The 17,855-nt window shown below is 43.7% G+C and overlaps 1 protein-coding gene across 3 annotated transcripts in view; it reads left to right on the top strand.

Moving 5' to 3' along the window:
• Nucleotides 1-17,362, top strand: part of LOC147435143 (dihydrolipoyllysine-residue succinyltransferase component of 2-oxoglutarate dehydrogenase complex 2, mitochondrial-like) — a 33,222-nt gene extending 15,860 nt beyond the window's left edge. For all 3 annotated transcript variants that reach the window (XM_086488251.1, XM_086488252.1, XM_086488253.1), the window contains exons 3-10: nucleotides 6,338-6,393; nucleotides 6,489-6,533; nucleotides 15,562-15,858; nucleotides 15,948-16,042; nucleotides 16,121-16,211; nucleotides 16,301-16,411; nucleotides 16,514-16,708; nucleotides 16,806-17,362. In XM_086488251.1, the coding sequence (XP_086344377.1) occupies nucleotides 6,338-6,393; nucleotides 6,489-6,533; nucleotides 15,562-15,858; nucleotides 15,948-16,042; nucleotides 16,121-16,211; nucleotides 16,301-16,411; nucleotides 16,514-16,708; nucleotides 16,806-16,997 (1,082 nt within the window). In that variant the 3' untranslated portion in view covers nucleotides 16,998-17,362. The remainder of the gene's footprint in view (nucleotides 1-6,337; nucleotides 6,394-6,488; nucleotides 6,534-15,561; nucleotides 15,859-15,947; nucleotides 16,043-16,120; nucleotides 16,212-16,300; nucleotides 16,412-16,513; nucleotides 16,709-16,805) is intronic.
• The last annotated feature ends 493 nt before the right edge of the window (nucleotides 17,363-17,855 follow it).

Here is a 17,855-nt window from a genome sequence, read left to right as displayed (position 1 = left end):
TTTGGGAGAGAACTGAACGATGGAAAAAGGTTGAATATGTTTTGACTTGAACAAAAGAATGCCAAGATTTTTCTCCACACTAATGCCGATTGCTTAATACAGGGCCTGAAGATCAGACCATTGACCTGATACCTGGAAGCACGTCACCGAACCGGCCACCTTATCGTGTGAGCCGAGTACAGATTGAAAAGATTATGAACCAATTGAAAGACCTCTTGGAAAAGGGTCTTGTCCAGCCTAGTACTTCACCGTACTACTCTCCACTGTTGTTGGATTTGAAGAAAGACGGATCTCGGAGAATGTGCATCGATTATAGAGCTCTCAACAAAATCACCATCAAGAACAGATTTCCGATTCCTAGTATCGATGATATACTCGACAGGTTACAGGGATCCTCATGCTATACCAGGATTGACCTAAAGAGTGGATATCACCAGATCCGAATCGCGGCGGAAGACGTCTACAAGATAGCTTTTCGGACGACTTTTGGGTTATTTGAGTTTTGGTGATGCCTTTTGGTTTAACCAATGCTCCTGCGACATTTAATTGGATGATGGACAGGATTTTTTCAAGAGCACAGGCTATTTGTTGTCACTTTCTTTGATGATATCATTGTTTTCTCCAAGAATGAGACAGAACACAGAGATCATCTGCTTTAGAGATACACTTTATGGGACACTTTGTCTCAGCAGCAGGAGTGCAAGTGGATTCGGCCAAGATAGAGACTATACATGATTGGCCTGATTTGAAGAATGTCCATGAAGTTGAAAGCTTCTTGGGACTGTGTTCGTACTACAGGCGGTTCATACAAAAGTTTGTAGAGGTTGCTTCCCCTTTGCATATCTTGATACAGAAAGGAGTCCCTTTCTCGTGGGGATCCACAGAGGTGACTGCCTTTCAGACACTGAACAAGAAATTGACTACGAGACCAGTTTTGACTTTGCCGGACTTGCAAAAGTCATTTGAAGTAAATTGTGATGCTTGTGGTCGTAGTCTGGGTGCGTTCTTGATGCAAGAAGACCATGTCATTGCTTACGAGAGCCGATTGTTCTCTAGGCCGGAGATGACAGCACAAATATATAAGAAAGAGCTTTTGACAGTGATCCATGCTTTTACTCAGTGGCGACATTACCTACTCGGAGCGGATTTTACGGTCTTTACAGACCATCAGAGTTTGGGCTACTTCTTGTCACAGAAGCAACTTTCGGAAAAGCAGATGCGGTGGGCGAACATCTTGTCACAGTTTCACTTCCAGATTGTCCTGGAGGAGGGACAGGAGAATGTGGTGGCAGATGCTTTGTCTCGGAAGCCGTTGATTCAGGCTATTTCCGCGATACATCATAGGAGCTTCGAGGATATGGTCGATCAGTATGCCACAGATACTGATTTTGCAGATATTTTCACATGGATACGGGATGGGGAGACAGTAGCTGGATACTCCCTTCGGGAAGGCTACTTGATGAAAAAGACTATGTTGTGCGTTACACAACCGTTGAGGGAAAAGGTTATGATTGAATGCCACTATCCACCGTTTACGAGTCACCGCGGCATTGCTACCACCATGAAGGGGATAGAGAGATACTTCTTTGGGCCGAGACTCAAAAAGGATGTGGAAGAGTTTGTGCGCAGTTGCTTAGTATGCCAGAAGGTCAATTTTGTCAGGCATAAGACACAGGGATTGTTAAAGCCTTTACCCATACCCACCCGCCCTTGGGAAAATATTGAAATGGATTTCATTTTTTATCTCCCGAGAACACAGAATGATCACGATGATTTTCCGATTACATGGCATGTCTGAGACGATTGTCTCCGACAGAGACCCCAGATTTATGAGTTTGTTTTGGAAGGCAATTTGGGAGAACATTGGCACACGGTTGCAGTTCTCGTCATCGTTCCACTTGCAGACTGACAGGCAATCTGAGATTGCCAATTCAGTGATTTTCGATTTATTGAAGTCTTGTATCTCGGATCAGAAGATTCAATGGGAAAAGAACTTACCTTTGGTGGAATTTGCCTACAATAACACGATACACTCTTCGACGGGGAAGACGCCATGTGAGATTGTTGAAAGTGCTGCGAAGGTTCCATCCTTCCTGAGCACGAAAGATTAGATATTTGAAGCGGATGAATATTCGCGAGATTTGGATATGGCTTTTGCCAAGGTTCGCGAAACTTTGCAGGAGTCTGAAGAACGACAGAAAAAGGCAGCGGATTGCGATCGTCGCGATTTGAAATTGAAGGAGGATGATTGGGTGCTCTTACGTTTTGAGAAGGCACGCCTATGAAAGAAAAAAAGGAAAGGAGAGGCTTTTTTTTCAAAGCTTAGTATGCGATACTATGGACCTTTCCAGATCACTGACAAGATAAATGATGTCTCCTTTCGATTGAAACTGCCGGATACTTGGAGGATTCACCATGCATTGCATGTGAGTCTCTTGAAACTTGTTAAGGGTGATGTGCTTGATGAGCAACCCGAAGTGGAAGAAAACAAGGAGATTCTTGTTCCTGAACAGATTTTGGCACATAAGGATACGAAGAAAGTTAAAGTCCGAAGGCGGTTCTTGGTTAACTTCAAGAACTTTCCTGCATTTGATGCGAAGTGGATGGAGGAGGAGGACCTAGCAGATACTCCTCAGATTGTGAAACTTTACCTCGATGTCTACTCCAAACGGAACCCAGAATTTAGCTGGGCCGGAGATCTGGTGCAATGGGATGCACAAGAGCGGAGTCACTCCGCTCCTTTGTCAACAGATGCCTCGATTTTGATACTAAAGTCACTGATGTCTCTTTGAGCTTCAGGGATACTGATAGCTGACAGTATTCTGCTGGATGACTTTATGAAATGGAATTCGTGATAATGATACTGATTTGTTTCTTCACTTCTTTTGAGTGCAGGAACTGATAGACGAAATGATTGCAGCATTTTGGTCTACTTGATCTCGAACAGACATGGTTGCAATAGGGGTTAGTCAATCGGACATCGATGAGGTCCCGATTGGACCTAGATGTGATTGCTAGCTACATTGCCGATAAATCATGGTCTAAGATCCGAATGAATGTTGAATGTCATGTGATGTCCTGTGATGTTTGGTGATGTCCTGTGATGTCGTGAGATGTGATTGTCGATTTTGTACATGTGCTAGATGTGTTTTCCTAGTACGTAGGTACTAACAATCAATGTCTACTAAGACGTTTTATGGCTTTTGTCAGTTTTGCATGCGTAATCGCGGTCGATTACAATGCTTTCAAGAGGGGGGTATGTCACAAAGTGATGACGTGGCTACGGACAGCAGAAACCTTAATTTCTGCCAGAAACCTGAAAATTCCTGCAAACCCTAATTTTTGCCAAAAACCCTAATTTCCGGAAATCACGGAGGTTATTTAATTTTTTTAATTTTTGTTAAATTTTGAGCGACACAAATCTCAGCTTTTTGCTATGATTTGGAAAAAAGAGAACTTGCTTTTTATTGGCTCTCATTGAGAGAGAGAGAGAATCTGCTTTTGCTTTCAAGCTTTTGGGGCTCTGCTTTTGGGCATCCCTTGTAACCTTTAAATAAGTGGTGAGGGTCTGCTCATCTCTCTCCTCTGTTCAAGGACCCTCCACGAAAATCTTGATCAGTGACTGATGCCTTTATGCAATTGGACGAGTGCAATCTTGTGCATCGGTTCATAGAGTCAGTGTCTACTAATCTATTTTTTGTCCCATGTCTGTTTTGCAAGCGTAATTGAGGGCAAGTACAATTTTTTCAAGAGGGGGGTGTGTCACAAGTTTGCAGCCTAAGGATACGATGGGGGTTAGGGTTTCTAAACCGAACCCCTACCTAACTTGGAAGAACCGCCTAAAACCTAAAAACTAATGATGGCCAGCCAAAAGAAACATGGACAACTGCTGACATGTACAGTGTACACGTACGGAAATCCGTACACTGTACGGATATCTCCGCAAATTGCGGAAACAACTACTGATGTGGTAGTCCAATACAGACACCCGCGCAAATCATGGAACTTATTGTTAGCGCTAGTTTTTGGGTATGAAAGCTTTTGGGGCTAGTAGCTTTTGAATTTGATGCTTTTGGGGCATCACTTTTGGGCATCCCTTGTGATAGTTTATAAGAACTCTTGGTGCCACTCTCTGAGGGCTTTTGGATGCGGAGTTGCGGAGAGTTGGACCCTCGGGAGTTGTACCTTTGTGATGCACAATCAATAAAGAAATACCGGAAGGGGCGCCAGTCCTTGGGGCGAGTGCATTTGGGAATGAAACTCCACCGTTCTGTGTTGACTCTCTCTCTCTCTCTTTGTGCAAGTTTAATTCAGTTGTTTGCAATTTCCATTTGTGTGTTGCTATTGATTTCTTGCTTGGAGTGTCCAAACCTGTAACAATGGGTGCCACGCCAGGTAAACCCATACTGCTGGCCACGAAAAGCAAAAGGAGGCAAAAACTACTTAAATAAAACTTTGTTTTATATCTTTTTTTCCATTTTTCAGAACAACTAAGGATCAAAAAGCACCGAGTTTAATAAATCATACAAGGAAAGGTAAAATAGAGACATGATATTAAAAAAATGGTCAAATGTGTGCTTAAGGCCTCTATCAGTTATATACAAATAAAAAACAAGTCTAGATAGGGCAAAAGTTTAGCTAATGAAAAAATGCATTTGTCGATGCCTTTGGCCATGTTCGTCCTTCCGTTGAGTGTAAATCCGCTACGCCTCCTTTTTTCCCCAGTTCTCGTTATTCGTTTCGCAACGATTCGTCTGCGATCTCTCTCTCTCTTTCACGGTCTGGGCTGGTGGGTTATGTGCGACGTCATAACTTTTGTGACATATGGGATGTGATAGTTGCTAAGGATGGCACTTGGTTGAGTACAAGAGATTGGCAAGCTGTGAAGAAAGTTACCTCAAGGCTTTCAAGATTATAGGGGAGGGTCTTCAAGATGTGTTTATGCCTCATATTGGCAATTTTCTTATAAGTTACAACTCAGGAAGCATGGGAATCCCTAGAGAGAATTTTTGGTATGACTAGTAAGGTATCCAGAATCACTTTGTTATTGAATTATTTGGCTTGAAAAAACCATGAGATATCTCTATGTCAGCACATCTTCATATAATAATAATATAGGAGAAAATATTACAGTAGCTGCTCTAATTAAGAGTATTTTCCTCTTCCTAGCTTGATCGCAACTCTCATGAGGCTACCCCTCTCTGACATTGACCGAAGCTGAGGCTCCATTTCTGGAATAAACAAGACTTAACAAGAAAGTGTAAGGCTTCATTATGGCTGAGTCTGCCCTTGATCTCCGGAGTCATGACAGAAACTCAGTGTGCTGAACTTTGTGTTGATGTATGCTCATGTGTGTGTGTGTGTGTGGTGTGTGTTGTGTTTGGGAGCATATGTTAGTACCTAGTTCTACACCCACTATTGGGCACTGACGACGCTAGTGGGGATGTTGTGGTATTTAGTCAATACTATGCATGATGGAGTTGATGGTTATATTGTCTTGTGGGTGACTACCATGGGTCTATACCTTGCACTTTCCTTTTAAGGGTGAATCTGGGCTTATCCTGTATTCATCTAGGTATATATATAAGACTTAACAAGAAAGTGTACATCTTGTAATACCAAAGGAGCTTACGTTGTCAAAAGCAAGTAAGGACGAGGAGTGGGCTTTCTAAGTGCTAAGAAGTTCAGCATACAATTCACCTCACATCATCCACTTTGTATACGTCTAGGAGAGATGATGCATTCTCCATCCTTTAAACTCTACCTGGCTTGTTGTGACAATGGTATGGCTTGCCCTGTAAAGTCTAAAGAAGTTCCTAGCAGGAATGAATCATTCCTAGGTTTGCGCTAAGGTTAAGGTTTTCCCCTTGTGTTATTACAATTAACTCATGCGCTAGCAACATCCCTACGCTACCTCCCTTGCGTTTACAAATTACTCCACCTCTTGTCCATGTGCACAAGTTCAGATGCCGTATATGTACTCACCCACCTGAAAATACGTTTATCGTATTTTTTTCTGCTCATCTACCTCATTTTTTCATACATATATACAGCACCATCTTTTCACTCATTTTAGGAATCATACATGTTTTTTTTGGTGTACTCTTATTAGCCTTGATTAAGCCTTGGAATCAGGTGATCAGTCCATGTTTAGTTGTTACTCAAATTGTGGTGAATTTTTGTCATTAAGACAGGCGTGTGTTTAAGCTTTCATTGAAATTTGTATCTGTGTATCATCTGTCACTTATAAAGTTTGCTTGTTTTCTTAATAAAAAGCCCTAATTCAATTATTCCCTTGTGTATATTTTTGTCACTTATGGTGCCTCTAATTTTGCAGAGCCTGGAGATCACGTGAATGCGGGTGATGTTCTTATGCAGATTGAGACGGATAAGGTTCATAACCAGGCTTGAAAGTTCCTCGGAGAATATTTATCTTTTTTTGTTTTGAAGTAAATTTTTACTGGTCTTAAGATTCCTTTGTTATTTAGGTGACTCTTGACGTGCGGACTGATGTATCCGGTGCTGTGGAGAAGGTGAGATCCAAATTTTAGTTTTTGCTGATAGTGAGCTTCTTTGCTCATGTGTTCGATTGTCAATGTCCTGCTGTATTTTAAGTCCTCATGTCCATTTTGAAATTGAGTCCCTCTTCTTTTACGTCCAGTAAAAAGTGACCTACATTTTAAGTTTAGTTTGAAAGGTCTAAGTTCTGAATGTTGCATTTGGATTGTTGTTAGGGTGGATTTTGTGAGGTCTGATGTCAAGCTGATCTCTGAAGGCACACAAAGGTGCCTGACCTTGTGACTGTTTGTTTTGGCAGGCATTTAGTTGATGACAATACTATTTGATAAGTGCGGTTGCAATCTTGGACTAAACCTCAGAATTGCTAGCGTGATGATGAGCTCTATAACTGTTGCCACAAAGAGCCCGAGGAGGGGCTCTTAGCAGATTTGATGGAGCCTTTGAGGAGTTGTAGGATTGCTATGTGAGCAATATGCCTAGTAATAGAGAGGCAAATGATATATCATATAATGGGAACGGGCACCACGTCACACTTGCCAACGGAAAAGAATAGATCGAACAACGTTAAGCACTTAAAATAACAACTGACGTGAAAGAGATGCACGACACACAAGACGGGGAGTGGCGGAGTTCCATTCCAAGACAGCACTGGCCCCAAACCCTTGCACCCCTTTCGATATTTCTTTATGTTGCTTCAACAAGGTACAACTCCCATGGCTCTGCTGTGCATCTCCCGCGGGTAGACTGTCAGAGTGAGAGCCCATGGGTCATATTTAAAGGCCTCTGGCCTCTAAAAGCAATTTACATAAAAAGCATTCATGTTCTAAAAGCATCTGGCCTCCCAAAAGCAGCCATTGCAAACTGCCATGTCAGCACTGTCAGCGCGTTTTACGGGACCTGTTTATTTTGCCACGTTAGCAAGTCAACGCAAAATTTGGGATTGCCGTATACTCATGCCACGTCATCAGTTCTCCACGCAATTTGGTTTGAGTGTGTGTGTGTGTCTGTGTGGGTCTTGCTTTATTTTAATCCTAGCCACTTGGGCCCCATCGGACTGGGTTCCATAATTTGGTGGAAACTTCTTCAAATTTAGGCGCACTTGGCAAGAGCCTGTAAGTTGGTGAAAACGTCTTCTGCTACTTTTTTGGTTTTAGGGTTTAGGCCCCTCGGTCGAGATCTACAAGTCGGCTCTAGGTTTTAGTGGCTTGACACGTCAGCAATTTGTGACAGATGATATGGGAACCACATGCTTCGTAGCCTAATCTTTCAAAGAGGAATACCTAACACGTAGTGAGGATAGGTGAGTTTGACACCAATATCTTGAGAGATTGTATCTTGTACCAGAGCAGCCTCCTGTACCACAATTGAGTTGTGCCCCATGCTCCACTTTCTTTTATTTTGCTATGAAATCTGAGATGCAATCACTGTTTGCAAATAATACATGTTTATTCTTATTCTTTTTGTCCTTATGTGCCAAAATCTGTTCAGGAACAAGGATCTCCTCGTTTTCTTCCACTTCGGGTTGCTCATCAGGCTCCCCATCTTCGGGCACATCACCTTTAAAAGGTTTCAAGAGACTCACATGAAATGCATTGTGAATCCTCCAAGTGTCAGGGAGTTTCAGTGTGAAGGAGACATCATTGATCTTTTCAGAGATCTGGAAAGGTCCGTAGTATCTCATACTAAGCTTTGGAAAAAAGCCTCTCCTTTCCCTTCTTCTTTCTCAGGCATGCCTTCTCAAAACGTAAGAGCACCCAATCATTCTCCTTCAATTTCAAATCGCGACGATGGCGATCCGCTGCCTTTTTCTGTCTTTCCTGAGATTTTTGCAAAGCCTTGCGGACCTTGGCAAAAGCCGTGTCCAAGTCACGCGTGTACTCATCAGCTTCAAAAATCTTATCTTTCGTGCTTAGGAAGGGTGGAACCTTCAACGCACCTTAAATCATCTCAAATGGCGCCTTCCCCGTCGAAGATTGTAATGTTATTGTAGGCAAATTCCACCAAAGGTAGATGCTTTTCCCATTGAGTCTTCTGATCTGAGATATAAGACTTCAATAAATCTAAAACCACTGAATTGGCAATCTTAGATTGTCCGTCAGTTTGCGGGTGGAAAGATGACGAGAACTGCAACCGCGTGTCAATGTTCTCCCAACTTGCCTTCCAAAACAAACTCGTAAATCTGGGGTCCCTGTCGGATACAATCGTCTCGGACATGCCATGTAATCTAAAGATCTGGGCCACAAACAGTCTCGCTAAGTGATCCGGCTTGACTGTTTTCTTCACTAGAATGAAATGAGCTTGCTTGCTAAATTTGTCAATAACAGTCCAGATACCATTGTGACCACTCCGTGTTCTCGGGAGATCAAAAATGAAAAAAAAATCCATTGCAATACTTTCCCAGGGGCGGGTGGGTATGGGCAAAGGCTGTAACAATCCTTGTGCTTTATGCGTGTCAAACTTGGCCTTCTGGCATACCAAGCAACTGCGCACAAACTCGTCCGCATCCTTCTTGAGTCTCGGCCAAAAGAAGTATCTCTCTACCCCTTTCAAGGTGGTAGCAATGCCGCGGTGACCCGTAGAAGGTGGATAGTGGCATTCAGTCATAACCTTTTCCCTCAACGACTGTGTTACGCACAACATGGTTTTCCTCATCAAGTAGCCATCCCGAATGGAATATCTCGCTATTGTCTCCCCATCCCGTATCCGTGTGAAATGTCTGCAAAATTTGTATCTGCTGTGGCATACTGATCGACCATATCGCCGAAGCTCCGATGATGTATCGCGGAAATAGCCAGAACCAACGGCTTTTGAGACAAAGCATCTGTCTCCAAATTCTTCTGTCCCTACAGATGGACAATCTGGAAGTGAAACTATGACAAGATATTCGCCCACCGCATCTGCTTTTCCTATAGTTGCTTCTGTGACAAGAAGTAGCGTAAACTCTGATGGTCTGTAAAGACAGTAAAATCTGCTCCGAGTAGGTATTGCCGCCACTGAGTAAGAGCATGGATAACCGCCAAAAGCTCTTTCTCATAAATCCGTGCTGTCAATTCTGGCCTTGAGAACAATCGGCTCTCGTAAGCAATGACATGGCCTTCTTGCATTAAGACCGCACCCAGACTACGACCACAAGCATCACAATATACCTCGAATGACTTCTACAAGTCCGGCAAAGTCAAAACTGGTCCCGTAGTCAATTTCTCTTTCAAAGATTGAAATGCAGTCACCTTTGTGGGTCCCCACGAGAAAGGGACTCCTTTGTGTCAAGATATGCAAAGGGGAAGCAACCTTTGCAAACTTTCTAATGAACCGCCTGTAGTACGAGCACAATCCCAAGAAGCTTCTGACTTCATGGACATTCTTCAAATCTGGCCAACCACGGATAGTCTCTATCTTGGCCGGATCCATCTGCACTCCTACTGCTGACACAATGTGTCCCAAAAAGGTATCTCTGGTAGGAAAAATTCACTTTTCTTCGCATTAATCACCAACTTGTGATCTCGTAATGCGTGAAAGGCTGAAAGACTTGAAGCAGATGTTCTCTGTGTTTTGCCTCATCCTTGGAGAAAACAATGATATCGTTAAAGAAAGTGCCAACAAATAGTCTATACTCTCAAAAAATCCTGTCCATCATCTGGTTAAATGTCGCAGGAGCATTGGTTAGGCCAAAGGCATCATCAAAGACTCAAATAACCCAAAAGTCGTCCGAAAGGCTGTCTTGTAGACATCTCCCGGCGTGATTCGGATTTGATGATATCCTCTTTTCAAGTCGATCCTGCTAAAGCACGAGGATCCTTGAAGTCGGTCAAGTATATCATGGATTCTAGGAATCGGAAATCTGTTCTTGATGGTGATTTTGTTGAGAGCTCTATAATCGATGCACATTCTCCAAGATCCGTCTTTCTTCAAAACCAACAACACTGGAGAGCAGTACGGTGAGGTACTAGGCTGGACAAGACCCTTTTCCAAGAGGTCTTTCACCTGATTCATAATCTCTTCGTTCTGGGCTCCACTCGCACGCTAAGGTGGCCGGTTCAGTGGTGTGCTTCCAGGTATCAGATCAATGGTATGATCTTCATGACGAGCGGGTGGTAACTCGCGTGGCAGGCCCTTTGAGAAGCAATCGGCATGAGAGTGGAGAAAATCTTGACGTTCTTTATCAAGTTCAGACATATTTGTCCTATCCTCATCACTCAACTCTTTCAAAAAGATTGAGCAAACAAATAGATTGGATTTCATTAATTTTGAAATGGCCGAAGCCGATACAATAGGGATAGACTCGCCCTTAAGTTTTACATCGAGTACAATGGTTCTGCCCTTCTCTGTGGTCAAAGTCGCTTTCCTCGCACGGTAGTCGACCATGGCGTTGTTCTTGTGGTACCAGGGAATTCCCTAGAGAACATCACAACCTTCCAAAGGCATTATGTAGAAGTCCTCATGAATACCCCTAACAATGCAACCGAAGTTTGCCAATGACCTGTGTAATGGCTACGTCCTTGCCGGGTGCCGCTAGAACTGCCTCCCGCGCCGTCAGTTCCGGTGAAATGAAGTTGGCCTTGGCTTCTTGGTCTTTCACTTTGCCCCAAGCTCGCCCCAAGCTCGGCAAAGTTCTGTACTCTTGTCCAACGTGTTGGGATCAGTACCCACGCAATCTGGAACCAGTCCTGTTTTCATCTTACCTTTTTTGCCACAGTCCTCCGCTGCACTCGAACTCTCAGGCCTCTCATCGTCCTTGTCGTTCTGTTCTTTCTGTGCCTTTTTAGGGCACTTCACGGAGATATGCCCAGTTTCCCCGCATCCAAAGCACTTCCCCTCCTTGATGTAGAGAGCTCTCTCTTGAGGAGTGAGTTTGGGTCGTGCATTTTTCTTTCTTTCCTGGGTTGCTCTTTGTCTTTCTACTTTCATTTGTCGAAGTCTGTTCAGCCCTTTGCGTCATGATTTCATATGTGGGATAGGTCAAACTGCCCCCAAGTGAATGGCGAAACCCCGTTTCGCATGACTCATCAACTCCTGAATGGAAGCTGACTTTTGTTTCAAGCAGTGATCTTGGATCTCTGTAGGAAGACCCAAGGTAAACCGCTCAATCTGTTCCTTGAACGAGATCTTCTTAAATGAAGAGGCGGGTAGAAAAGAGCTCCAAAATCTCTCGCAATAAGCGTCCACTGTAGCCTTCGCAAAATTAAGCATCATCTTTGTTGCATCGCCGATCAATCGTCGACGCTCCATCTCTTCGAGCTCCGCCTGAGAAGGCCGAGGCGGGCCGTACTCCTCGTGTGAATCTTCGTTGTGATGTTTTTCTGCATCCCCGGATGCAGAGGAAGTCGACTGATCTCTGTCTGAAGCCACAAGTGCCGCGTAAAAAGGATCGGATTTCCTGTAGGAGAGAAATCGGCCGTGCTCTGATACCATTGTAACAAACTTGGACTCTCCAAGTCAAGAATCTACTACGACACCACAATAAATCACTTCAAAACAGTTCACAATTGATTCGACACTGGCCCGCCTGCGGAGTTCCGTGTCTAGAGATACTGTCCCCAAAGACCTTTCGGTATTTCTTTTTGTATTAATCTGTGTTCAAAGTACAAGAGAGTAGGCAGACGCTCACTCTCAGACTCTACGTCCAGATTGTGAGGCCCTGACTACTTATTTAAATGTTTACAAGGGATGCCAAAAGCAGAGCCCAAAAGCTGAAAAATCAAAAGCCCTCTATCTCTCACAATCTCCCTCTCTCTCTCTCTCTCTCTCTCTCTCTCTCTACTACGAGATACGAGGCCACTTCCATTGCTTGTTCAGAGAGGGCTTTGGACCATTCTCTAGAGTCATGCAGTACGAGGATCGGAGATGCTTGGGTTTGTTTTTGCTCAAGCTACGCAGACACAGAGAGAGCCTGATGAGAGGACAGGCTAGCCAGTCTCAGAGACAGATCACAGATTTCTTTAGAGCTGCCACTGGACGCTCGGAGGAGTCACTACCACAGCACAGCTCGTCGTCTCACACCAGAGGCACACTGATCGACCGAGCGACTGAGCTGGGGAGATCCAGACGCCCACGACTGCAGAGGACTACACAGCATCGGCGGAGGCTGCATCAGAGGATTCGGATTACTTTGGCTCGACATGCACGACGCTCGGTCAAACTACTGACCATGGAGGAGATTGATGAGATCCGCCAGCGACCGATGCTGGATCTCTTGTGATCTAGCTATCCAAGCTAGCTGCGTAGTTTGCACCTAGTAGTTTAGGATTCCATAGTATTTTATTGTGACATTTGTCATTTCATTTTTGTCATCTTGTTACTCTGACTCTGACTTTGTATCAGATCCACCACATTGTAACTTTCTGGTCTCATAGGTCACTTTGGCCTTTTGAAGACGTTAATATAACATTTCATTTCATTTCTCTCTCTCGGAAATAAAGCAAAACAAAAGAGCCCTTTATCTCTCTCTCCAATTGCGTAGCAAAAGCAAAAGCTGCTGCAATTCCTTGCTTTTTTCCTGCTACCGTAAATCCCGCCGCGATTTCCGGGCGTCCGTACAGGCAGCCACGTGTTAGCCCTGCCGGCAGCCAACCACGTCAGCATTTCTGTTTCTAGCCAGAGGGTGTGTGTGTGTATACTGGGCAGCCACGTCACCAAGTTGTGACAGGCATTGAGTAAGAAACTGGCCATAAGAGAGATTTTTAGATGCACCCGAGGTGTCTACAGCTATCTCCTTTATGTGTGCACGGCCGTCATGACTCAAGAATGCACGATTGAATGGTTGTGAGATTTTCAGTTGCATGAATTGTGAGATTTTAAGTTTCCGAGGGGCTAACTTAGTAGAAGACACCCACACACTTAAAAATTGCGTAGAGCATGTTGACTTGGCAGTCGTACAGATTTTTGCAAATTGCGCTGGCCAAATTGGCTAAAAGTGGCAGATTGGCGCGCTAGCTTTAGGTGCAGATGTTTTTAGGATCAAGTGCTTTTAAGGCTTAAGCTTTTGGGCATCCCTTCTACATTTATAAGTGCCTAGAGGGCCACTTTCCCGGAGAGCATCAGGAGGTAGAGTCTTGGAGAGAGTTTGACCCTTAGGAGTTGTACTTTGCGAAGTGTAATAATAAAGAAATACCGAAAGGGGCGTCGCCAGTGCGTCTTGGCTCGGAACTCCGCCAAGTCGTGTCGTCTACTCTCTCTTTCTTTCACAGTTATTCAAGTGTTTTGAAGTGCTAAAGTGTGTAGATTGCAATCATCTCTGTGTTTCCATCCGATCCCTTGCGGAAAGTGATTACACTATGTATTCACACTTAGATGTCTAATAGAGCATGTTAAGGTCAGAGTTATCTTTTCGCACAACGTTTGATGTAGTACCTAGTGAATGTCTTTTTCAGAGGCTTATGACCGGGATGCTATCAAAGGTGATATGGGGATCTAGGACCGAAAGGATGGTAGAGTTTTATGCCCTGGTGGATTATCAGACAAGATTGCTAGCACAATGTGTGAAGACCTCCTGATGGGGAGATATGGACTATAGGAGCGGAAAGAAGGTAGAGCTCGATGCCCTGGTGCATTATCCGACAAGATTGCAACCACGATTGGCGTTAAGTATCACCTGCCCAATGCCCCCAATCCTCTCTGGGTCCATATATAGATGAGGTGACAGCTTACATACAGCGGGGTGAGGTCATAGAGTCAGAGATCTGGGTTAATGCCTGCTCATGTATCTAGCTTCGTACTGTCCTTGGCCCATTTTCTGGTCTTTGGGGAATTGCAGTAATAGAAATCCGATTCCACTCTCCTTAAGGGTGATCAACCAGTCTATGGTTATGGACCCTCTTTGCTACATTGCCCTCCTGGCCATACATGGCGAGCAATCACTAGGAGGGTTTCTTCATTGCATTACCAGATCGTTGCTTGTTTGTGGGAGAAATCTGCAACTTGGTACACCTGATGGAGGTGATTGAAGAGAAGAACAAGCAGTAGTGGAGTAGGAGCGCATGAGACTCTCGAGGAGTCTACAGGTGGGTTTAAGAGTAAGAGTAAATGCAGAGGAGAGAAGAAGAGAGGCTGTAACTGGCAAGTCATCCGACAAGACAGTAAGATAGAAGAACAACACCGTGAACTGGACTGAAAGGGAGAGACTAAATAGTTGAGACAAGACAAAGTGAGGTGGAGTTCCCCACTTGGACGCACTGGCCCCTAATGTAAGCGCCCCTTATTAAGCTCTCTAGCTGTGTGTACAATGGCCGGGGAGAGCCCACTCTGCAAACTGATGAGTAAAAAGGCTCCCCCATGGCACATGTTTCAAGGCCCTTTGCCTCTTGGTTTTGGAGATGCCCAAATGCATCTACTATCAAAAACTGGTGCCCAAAAAGCTCTGAAAGTTGATGCTTTCAAGATCTGACACCGAAAACCTCAGAGCGCCCAACGCCCATCGGCCACGTTAGCAATACTGTATGGTGTGGTGTGGCTGCTCTTGGGTTGGCTCTCCCTCTCCCTTCCCATACAGCTAGCTTGTGCCACATCACCAAGTTGTGACATATACCCCCCCCCCCGCGGCGTTGATGCTTACCTGCTGCTTTCTTATGTCATCATTGAGACTTCTGCAAAGCCTCTTTAACCTTGGTAAATGATGTGGCTAGATCCTTTGCAAAATGATATATGCCTGAAAGGTCTCGTCCTTGGTGCGCAAGATAGGCGGAACCTTATTGGCAGTTTTCCCACAAGGTGGTTGATCTTTAGCTCTCAAGGAATTTACCTTAGAATTTTATGCATTTCTCTTAACAATATTCAATGAATGCTGGGCATGGGGTCAGTACATTGCATTGCGGAATTTTTAATTTTCTTATCGGCCATGACATTGAGCACTGGGTTCAAATTTTATACAGCTTGTCTTCTTGAAGCATTCAATTTCAAGGAAGAGTCAAATGTCATATTTCCACGAGGGGGATTGGTCTTTAGCATCAAGGAAATTTCCTAGAATTTTATGCAATTCTCTTAACAATATTCAATGACTGCATGGCTTGATCATTCAGTGTTTTAAGAAGCTCAATTAAAATTATGCAGATACTGGTGAAGCCAGGGGATACTGTCAAGGTTAAAGATGTTGTTGCAGTTGTCGTGGAAGGGGATGCAGATGTCGCAACTGACGCTCAGGGTAAACCTTCTGAAACGAAGGCATCACCTGCACTGAGTAAAGAAGTAAAATCTGAAAGGCCATCAAAATCAGATGGGGCAGCAGCCGCTCCTGCAGCCTCATCAAGCCCTGCACCCCCGCGTCCGTCTCGTACTTCGGAGCTGGCTCCATCTCAAGTTGCAAAAGCAACAGAACCACAACTCCCACCAAAGGAAAGAGAAAGACGGGTATGAGTCTATATGAGAACCTTTTGTTGCCTACAGGGTTACTTCTTGTTTAGTTGTACAACCACATATTTGGGGGCAAATTGCTGTAGGTCCCTATGACAATGCTGCGAAAACGTGTAGCCACAAGGCTCAAGGACTCACAGAACACTTTTGCCCTTTTGACAACTTTCAATGAGATTGACATGTATGTTACTCTTTTTAGTCTTAAGTTCACAGGAAGATCAATGCTACGAATTCAACCCTAATGCATGTCAATGGGCAGGACCAACTTGATGGAGCTCCGTTCCCAATACAATCAAAAGTTTCTTGAGAAGCATGGTCTAAAGATGGGGTTCATGTTTTGTTTTGTGAAGGTAAGTGTTCTGAACTCCAGTGAATTTTTCTTCCTTTTGGTTCTAGTCAAGCAGCAGTTTTTACATTTGCTTGCTTACATTGATTTCAGGCAGCTGTGAGCGCTCTTCAACAACAACCTGTAGTTAATGCAGTTATTGATGGGGACAATATTATTTATAGGGATTACGTTGATATAAGCATAGCTGTTGGTACCAAAAAGGTGCTTGATTTGTTTGTTGCTATTAGTGCCGTACTGTGTGCAAAGTGCAGCAACACTTTACCTTGTTTGACTATCTGCAACGTTTATATGGCATGTATACAGGGTCTTGTGGTGCCAGTCGTTCGGAATGTAGAGAAGATGAATTTTGCAGAAATAGAGAAGACTATTAATGAGTTAGCAACAAAGGCTAATAATGGAACCATCTCCATTGATGAGATGGCAGGTGGAACTTTCACCATATCCAACGGTGGTGTCTATGGTAGTCTTCTAAGTACTCCTATCATCAACCCGCCTCAAGTGAGTTCTCATGACTTTATGTCCTTGTGTTGCTTTCTTGGGATGAGACCCTCTGGGTTTCTATGTATGTCGGACTGAATATTTTGTATGTTGTCAGTCTGCAATTTTAGGTATGCACGCAATACAAAAAAGACCGATGGTGGTGAAGGACAGCATTGTGGCCAGGCCTATGATGTACATCGCGTTGACTTATGATCATCGACTCATTGATGGAAGAGAAGCTGTCTACTTTTTAGGCCGTATCAAAGAAGTTGTTGAAGATCCTCGACGGCTTCTATTGGATGTGTAAATCTGAAGCATAGATTAGAAGGTCATAATTTTGTATATGCAAGCACCAATTTTGTTTGCCCTGGGGGGTTTTGCCTTTGGGGTCGCTTGCTTGACAACATTTGGGCAATAATTCCAGAAATCGGCCTTCATGAAACAGAATAAACAGTTTATAAGCTGTTCAAATGGGCTTCTCTAGTATTCTCATACTTGCTTAGTGTATGGTAAAATGGTGAAAATTACACTTTGCTCAAGTTTAATGAGCAAAGTCGTTTTACTATAGCAAAAAAATTCACTATGGTGTTGTAAGAACTTTCATGTAAAAAGAGATTTTATCATTCATGTATTCAAAAGGAGGCTCAGCGTCAGCATGCACTCATTGGTAAAGACATTATCGTAGTGTATCCTAAAGATATCCCATTTCTTTAGCGAGAACTTGTGTTCTGTTGTTTCGATTGGCTTCAGGCGATTATGATATGGAACCCATGTTATGTTTTTGAATGCGAAATAGTGAGTGGAGCTGACATGAAATTGACTGTACAAAGGTGTTTCAAGCTAGCAAGATTAGGAAAGATACAGAATTTGGCTAAATGCCATCTATAATGTGGTGCTTAATTCTTGTGGTGTATAAATGCAAGCTGTGGTCAACTCTACTATGGATTGGTTTGGCTCATGGATTGTGATTAATTTGCCACGGATTTCATCTTGTTTACTCCAGATGCACTTCATTGATACTCTTTAAAATTCTTTATGATTCACAGCATGTGGTCAGATGCATATGAAGTCATTGCATTCTAATCTGTTCCATATTCATGTACTAGCTGTTCTGCTATTCAATGATTAACTGCCTGAAGGCTACAAAGATTCACATGTGCAATAT

The sequence above is a fragment of the Adiantum capillus-veneris genome, chromosome 18, assembly GCF_014529385.1.
Source record: "Adiantum capillus-veneris isolate H3 chromosome 18, ASM1452938v2, whole genome shotgun sequence".
Classification (NCBI taxonomy): Eukaryota; Viridiplantae; Streptophyta; class Polypodiopsida; order Polypodiales; family Pteridaceae; genus Adiantum; species Adiantum capillus-veneris.
Note: the sequence above shows the minus strand (reverse complement) of the source record. Positions and strands in the feature narration are given on the sequence as shown.